General features: G+C 46.2%; 1 protein-coding gene across 1 annotated transcript; it reads left to right on the forward strand.

The window, feature by feature from the left end:
• The first annotated feature begins 279 nt into the window (after nucleotides 1-279).
• Nucleotides 280-5,054, forward strand: KRT6A (keratin 6A). The gene is made up of 9 exons (XM_068969854.1): nucleotides 280-819; nucleotides 1,742-1,956; nucleotides 2,300-2,360; nucleotides 2,498-2,593; nucleotides 2,719-2,883; nucleotides 3,332-3,457; nucleotides 4,248-4,468; nucleotides 4,685-4,719; nucleotides 4,831-5,054. The coding sequence occupies exons 1-9, from the start codon at nucleotides 280-282 to the stop codon at nucleotides 5,052-5,054; spliced, it is 1,683 nt and encodes a 560-aa protein (XP_068825955.1).
• The last annotated feature ends 2,834 nt before the right edge of the window (nucleotides 5,055-7,888 follow it).

The raw sequence follows: 7,888 nt of genomic DNA on the forward strand, positions 1-7,888 counted from the left end.
TGGGATCAAGTCAAGGCTAGAAGCCAGAAGAGTTTCTCCATGACTAAAGGAAACCAAAGAAGCAATATTCATACTTCATACCTTTCTAGAGGCAGGGGGTGACCTCACTATTTGTAAAGCCCAGCCCTTTCCAATCTGCAGGCTCACCTTCCAGGACGGAGCCCGGCCCATTTTTTCCATATATAAGCTGCTGCCGGGAAGCTCCTCTCATAGATCTGCTCCTTTCAGCTCTGCCTTCCACCTCTCACACCCTTCTCAACCTCTTCTTCTTCAGGAACCATGTCTTACAAATCCACTGTGAAGACCCAAAGCATCAGCCGCAAGGGCTTCAGTGCCGGCTCAGCCAGAGTCCCTGGGGTGTGCCGCTCTGGCTTCAGCAGCGTGTCCCTGTCCCGCTCCAGGGGCAGTGGCGGCCTCGCCGGAGTGTGTGGAGGAGCTGGCTTTGGCAGCCGCAGCCTCTATGGCCTGGGGGGCTCCAAGAGGATCTCCATCGCAGGGGGCAGCTGTGCCATCGGTGGTGGCTATGGCGGCAGAATTGGAGTTGGCTATGGCTTCGGAGGTGGAGCCGGGAGTGGAATTGGTTTTGGTGCTGGGGCTGGTAGTGGCTTTGGGCTCGGTGGTGGAGCTGGCTTTGGAGGTGGCTTCGGTGGTCCTGGCTTCCCTGTGTGCCCCCCTGGAGGCATCCAAGAGGTCACCGTCAACCAGAGTCTCCTGACTCCCCTCAACCTGCAAATCGACCCCACCATCCAGCGGGTGAGGACTGAGGAGCGGGAGCAGATCAAGACCCTCAACAACAAGTTTGCCTCCTTCATCGACAAGGTGAGCTGGGAGCGTCTGCCTCCAATGGGGACCGCAGAGTGCTCAAGAGAGACCCAACCAATGTCCGACCAGAGGGAGCCTCAGGATATTCAAGAGAGAGGGGACTCAGGCTAGCTCTCCACTGGGATGCAGGGCAGGCTTCATGTGGACCACAGGCAGAAGGTGATGGTAACCATTTACAATTACTGATCTCTTAAATGTCTTCCATAATTGTGAGGGAAGCATTCACAATTCTTGATAACCCTGAAGCAAAGAAATGAAATGAAAGAATGGAAAGAGTTAGCTTGATCTGTTGAACAGTGTAAGAAATAAAAAAGGGAATTACAGTGGAAAATGCACTTCAGCCTTAGTTGAGTTGGTGGGTGTAGGGGCAGAGAGAAAGAAAATTTTTTAAAAATGGAAATTCCAGGGGAAAAAAGACTCAAAAATATGTGAATAACCATAGAAATACTCAACTCATAGAACCAGATCATAACCACTAAGAGAGTTTATTTTAGAGGGACTCATACTCTAAATAGGAAACAGGATTAAATCCAATTATTAATAGGATTGGAATTTAATCATTAGATTATAGACATTTTAACATCCCTTTAACTGAGATATGCTCTTTAAAAACCTCTGTGCAGTATATGAGACAAATATGATTTTTAAATTACATTTGTGATTGTGCTTATCAAAAGGAAGAAAAGAAAGGTGAAAAGTCACTGACAGACGTCTCCAGAATTGAGAGGGAGGGAGCATCTGACAGCTCACTGGGGAAACTCGGCCATGAGACCTGTGTGGTGTGAAGCTAAAAAGTCAGGGGAGCAGAACTGTCAGCTGGAGCCTCTGTACAGGATCTGGAGCAGCTCAGCACCACCAGGACCGCCAGATTGGCCTGGGGACGTGTCAACTCACAGATCACCATCTTGTCTTCCTGCAGGTCCGATTCCTGGAGCAGCAGAACAAGGTCCTGGACACCAAGTGGACCCTGCTGCAGGAGCAGGGCACCAAGACCGTGAGGCAGAACCTGGAGCCTTTGTTCGAGCAGTACATCAACAACCTCAGGAGACAGCTGGATAGTATCCTTGGGGAGAGAGGCCGCCTGGACTCGGAGCTCAGGGGCATGCAGGACACGGTGGAGGACTTCAAGAACAAGTGAGTTACAGGAGAGAAAACACCTTAGATTCCTGAAGCCCACATTTCAAGCTAATTATATGATCAGATTCAAATGAGGGCATGATCTTAGTAAAACATGCCCATGAAAATGAAACCACAGTTCTTACTTAAAGGCAAACTCTGGAAAAACATAAGGGCCATGCAGGTAGATGGGGAGAGTAATGGAGTAAATAATATAGTGACCACAAAGTTCACCTTTGAAGCTTACTGGCAGGAAAGTCCCATTTGCATATATCCATTCTGGGAAGTTGAAATTCCAAGCTGCCTTTTCTGTATCATCTTCACCTCTGACTCAGTTAGATTTTATCCTTTCTAATTCCAGGTATGAAGATGAAATCAACAAGCGCACAGTAGCAGAGAATGAATTTGTGAATCTGAAGAAGGTGAGAGGAGTCAGATCGGGGTTCTGGTTTCTTTGCTGAAGGGGAGGACTCTGAGAAAAGTGTATCAAGGAGACCAAAGGAGCAGCAGACTGGGCAGGAAAGCTCATCTGATCTCAGCCTGTTGGCTTCTTCCCCAGGATGTGGATGCTGCTTACATGAACAAGGTTGAACTACAGGCCAAGGTAGACGCTCTCACGGATGAGATCAACTTCCTAAGAACCTTCTATGACGCAGTAAGCATCTTTTCATATTCTTCTTTATTGATTATACTGAGATTTGCAAAGGGTGGAAAATCTCTGGCTGGGTACCTCTTTAAACGGCATGACCAAAGATGATTGAATGATCTCTTGTTCTGCAGGAACTGGCTCAGATGCAAACCCACATCTCAGACACTTCTGTGATCCTCTCCATGGACAACAACCGCAACCTGGACCTGGACAGCATCATCGCTGAAGTCAAAGCCCAGTATGAGGAGATCGCTCAGAGGAGCCGGGCTGAGGCTGAGTCATGGTACCAGTCCAAGGTGAGTGGGGAGGCGGCAGCTGATGAGGAATCCCTGTGCCTCCTCTGTGAGCATCAGTGAGGCTGTAGACTTCAGTGGGGAAACTACAACTAAGAAGTGGGGGCCTCTCAGGGTAGATCTTTTGGGTAATTATGCCCAAGTCTCATAGGTCAAAGACCTAAATGTAAGACAAAAGATACTGTAGATAAAGGCAGAGTGATCTTTGCTTCAGATTTACCCTGATGCTGGTTCTCAGCAACAGTACAGAACATTGCTTGTCCTGAAGAGAACCAGTCAGTCAGTGGTATTACTAAAGATGATATGTAATGGGTACACAGAGTCAATGACCTAGTAACACTGATTTTCATACAATGTCTTGTGGAGAAACCATTAGTTCTGACTTGATAAAACCTTGATTAGTGTTCTGTGAAGCCCATGGACAGCCCCCTTGTCTCCCTCTGGTTCATAGTACGAGGAGCTGCGGGTGACGGCAGGCAGACACGGGGATGACCTGCGCAACACCAAGCAGGAGATCTCTGAGATCAACCGCGTGATCCAGAGGCTGAGATCTGAGATTGACCACGTCAAGAAGCAGGTATGGAGGGGTCCACAGAGCAGAAAAGCATTGTTTCCTTCCTAGACCATCAGGTATCATCAACCATCATGTGGGAAATTTCTGGGCACTGAGGGAAAAGCAAGAAGAGCTCCCTCAGGTTAGAGATACAGAGCCCAACTTACAAGCAGGAAACAAACTCAAGACAGACCAGTTCCCACTGGTCAGTGGGACAAAGATACAGTCTAGAGGCATTGAAATGAGATTCTGAAAGGGGAATGATTGATTTGGGAATACAAGACACGTGTAGGCAAAGAAAATTTCAGGTCAGAAAGTGTGAAGAAGACTGCTGCAAATATGCTCAGATTCAATATGAAAAAGAAGCTGAGAAAAGACACAGGACGAATGAGGGTTATCCAAGACTATAAATGGAAGGAAGGCAAGGTCTCAAGAGTTTGAAATGAAATTGTCTTCTCAGTGAGGATGTTCATGGTTTTGTATAAGTTATTGTATATCCACATGAACTTACCCAAGCTGTCAACATTCAACACAAGGCAGTAGTTCCATTTCTCCCCATGTCCCCTGGCTTCATTCTGCTGTGGCATGTCCCAACCCCATCCTCATTGATGTGGTTAACACAAAGGGAAATAGGCTTTCATTAGGGACACTGAGACTAGTTAAGGTTTGTAGGTTGGAGAAAGGTTGGACAATGAATCAAACCTCCATTTCCTTGAGATCTGGGCTCTAGAGCTCTTCCTCACTGGGAAAGTAGAACTACGTTTCCTCTCCTCTGGAGTCCAGATTCAGGCTCCCCTGCTCTCCTCCCCTATAGTGTGCCAGCCTGCAATCCGCCATCGCCGATGCCGAGCAGCGTGGGGAGCTGGCCCTCAAGGACGCCAGAAACAAGCTTGCTGACCTGGAGGAAGCCCTGCAGAAGGCCAAGCAGGACATGGCCCGGCTGCTGAAGGAGTACCAGGAGCTCATGAATGTCAAGCTGGCCCTGGACGTGGAGATTGCCACCTACAGGAAGCTGCTGGAAGGCGAGGAGTGCAGGTGAGTAACTCACACAGCCTCCGCAACCACCTGGCTCCATCTCCAAGAAATCCTGCCAATGAGCCCAGGTGGAAGGCACTCTAGTGGTGGTCATAGTGCTACTCCCAGAAGAGCACTGAGAAGGCGGCTCCTGGGGACTCTCCTCACACGGAGGTTTCCCATGCAGGGCCAGCTGTGGCTCCGGGACTCATCGTGGCTGTGTCTTCTCTCTTCTAGGCTGAGTGGGGAAGGCGTTGGACAAGTCAACATCTGTAAGTACCTTCACGTGCCCCCATCCCTTGCCCTGGTGTCCCTCTGACTGGACTCTGTGTGGCAGAGTGAGCTCACCATCTTGTCCTGACCTTGTCCCTTCACCTCCACAGCTGTGGTGCAGTCCACTGTCTCCGGTGGCTATGGTGGTGCCAGCGGTCTCGGCAGTGGCTTAGGCATAGGCGGAGGAAGTGGCTACTCCTACAGCATTGGAGGTGGCTTCAGTTCTGGCAGTGGCAGAGCCATAGGGGGTGGCTTCGGCTCCTGTGGGGGCAGCAGTTCCACCATCAAATACACCACCTCCTCCTCCTCCAGCAGGAAGAGCTACAAGCACTGAAGTCCTGCCATGGGCTCAAGCTCCCACAATGTCTCAGGCTCCCTCTCCAGCTTCACCGCCCTCTCCTCCAATTGCTTCCTCTCTTCTGCTCCCTTCTTCTCCTACTCCTTGAATTAGAACTGAAATTACTGATTACCCTCATCTTCTCTCTCCCAAAACCTGTTACCCATGAGGTTCCATTGTTCAGCATTGGAAGGTCACCGCTTGGGTCCTATTCAAGAACAGGGCAATCCTACTTGCTTTCTACTGGCCCAGGAGATCCCATCTCAGAGATGTTGTGTCCTCCCTTGCAGTGATCATTAAAGTACAAGTGACTGGTTCTTTGATGTACAGGGTTTGTATCCCTGTGGTGCTTCCTCTGCTCTTTTCCCCCTTGTATTGCTAAATAAAGCAGATTTATAATATAATGTGTGGTTTCATACAGCCTTTCTTTGTCACCAGTGGTTCTTGACGTTTTCATCTGATAAATGCCTTCTCGGGAATGAAGCATATGCCCAGGCCCCATGTGCTTCACTCTCTCTGTTTAGATAAATTCAAGAAACAGCAGTTTGGCATCCTGATGCTCAGCAGTCCTCCCATAACACTTTGGCATGTGGAGTGGGAAGGATCTGGTTCCATCATCATAGTAAAGTCTGGTTTTACTGCTCGGATCAGGTCTCAGCAGTTTAGTTTTTCTGACTTGTCTTTATGATTCTACCTCCTTCTGCACCTGTTGTCATTCATCATCCTCAGAGAATCATATTACAGTTTAATTAGATCAGAAAAACATTGACTAGAGAGTAAGATGTTTGATATATTCTAAAATGCCTCATGACCAAGAAACTGTGCCTGACAACATGTATCAAGAGTAATTCAAATGCCCACCTTCCTGAACTGAAAGTATGCTTCTAGCAATGTATCCTGAGGAGACAGTACAAATGCGAGAACTTTTACTTCTTGGATGAAAGTGAAAGTGAAGTCGTGGCCGACTCTTTGCAACCTGGTGGACTGTAGCCCACCAGGCTCCTCTGTCCATGGGATTCTCCAGGCAAGAATACTGGAGTGGGTTGCCATTTCCTTCTCCAGGGGATCTTCCCGACCCAGGGATCGAACCCAGGTCTCCTGCATTGCAAGGCAAACACTTTAACCTCTGAGCCACCAGGAAGCCCATATGAATCCCAATAAACTCTCTACCAGGAAATATTGGAAACACTGGTTAATTTCAGGATCCACAGACTCAGAAACAAAATGCAAGTGCTAATTTTTTGAAGTGTGGAGACAAAATAGGAATGGGAAGGCCTTCTTCCTCACCCCAAAAGCCTCTCACAGAGACTCAAAGAAGTCGAGTCTTTGCTGGTCCAAAGACATGGTCTTGAAACCTCTCTCAGCTGTGTCTTGGCTTCCTTTGACTTCTATGAATGGGAAAGGAAATGTCAGGATACAGTGCAAGGTAAATCAGTCATCTTCTTCCTGAGAGCCAGTCACTGCTTTGTCCATGTCCCTAATTCCAGTTTACACCTCTGGAAAATTCCACCTAATACCTTTAGGAATTAAAGTTCCCTTCTGAGGAATTAAGGAGATACAGGAGATACGAGAAATCAAGGAGATTCTAGGAATGGGCTGAAATATATGCAAAGATGATCTTGGAGCATCTTTTAGTGTCAAAAAGTGAAGAAATAGTAAAAAAAGACGCTGTAAGAACTCTTAGTAGCCAAAGAGGAACAACTTGAGCCATAAATAAGTAGATAGAACATAATGCATTGGAATAAAACACAAATTGTGAAATAATTATTCCTGGAAACTACTGATGTGAATGTGGTTGACTAGATTAATTAATAAGGGATGATTGTCAAGTCTCAGGCAAAAGAATTTCCTTTAATTACATATGTGGTTCCCATTCAAAGAAGGAGTGAACAAGTACTCCCTGCTCTGTGGGCTGGGCACAATGAACTCCTTCCAAAGAGTACAGTCTAAAAATGGGGGGAAAGAGTGACTTTACTGCAGAGAAATCAATCAAACACTTCCTCGGCCAAGTGATCAAGGCTAATACCGACAGTAATAAGTTTTTTTCATAGCATGTATCCTGATATGATGTGAGAGAAGTGCAGGACACCTCTGTGGTCTTCCTCCCAAACACCATAACTCCAGTCTATTCATGAGACAACATCAGAAAAATCCCAATTTTGGACATCTACAAAACACCTGGGCAGAGTTCCTCAAAGCTTTCTAGGTCATGAAGACAAGAGAAATCTAACAAAGTGTGTTACCCAAAGAGGGTCTAAGGAGACACATGACTAAATGAAAAGTAGCTATTATGAAAAACACTTAAGCTATGGGGCTCAAGGTATCATCTGTATTTTTTACTAAACTAATTTTCACACAAAATCAAAGCAAGAAAGGTAGAGAAAGAGTCACAAAGAAACAGAAAGACAGTTGGAGGGACAGAGATGCAGAGAAATTATTGAATGACTTATATAAAAATAATATTGATAATCTCATGTTGATTTTAACTCCATTACTGTATTTTTTTTAAGTTGTGTACTTTCTACATTTTCTGATGTTGAACCTTGTTATTTCAAAAGAGAAAGTGTATTCCCCATGATGTCCTCATTCTATGACATCTGAGATTAAATGTGGTTACACTTTCTGGTATTAAGGAAGAAAAGATTCAATCTCTTGATTAAGGTGCATGAGATTAAAACTTTCAGAATGATTTCTTTTGCCAATTGAGGACTGAATAAGAAGAAACATATTTCTTTTGAAACAGCAAAGACTTGTTTTTGAAACAAGGAAGAAATCAGTAGTACCAAAGGTGGTTAGATACTGGATTTGACTCCTAAGGAGTCTAGGCAATT

The sequence above is a fragment of the Capricornis sumatraensis genome, chromosome 4 (assembly GCF_032405125.1).
Source record: "Capricornis sumatraensis isolate serow.1 chromosome 4, serow.2, whole genome shotgun sequence".
NCBI classification, from domain to species: Eukaryota; Metazoa; Chordata; class Mammalia; order Artiodactyla; family Bovidae; genus Capricornis; species Capricornis sumatraensis.

Excerpts from the sequence above, each read along its gene's own strand:
- KRT6A (XM_068969854.1), top strand. The coding sequence starts at position 280 with ATGTCTTACAAATCCACTGTGAAGACCCAAAGCATCAGCCGCAAGGGC. Across the intron at positions 2,594-2,718 it reads TAAGAACCTTCTATGACGCA|GAACTGGCTCAGATGCAAAC; the intron begins GTAAGCATCTTT and ends CTTGTTCTGCAG. Across the intron at positions 3,458-4,247 it reads TTGACCACGTCAAGAAGCAG|TGTGCCAGCCTGCAATCCGC; the intron begins GTATGGAGGGGT and ends CCTCCCCTATAG.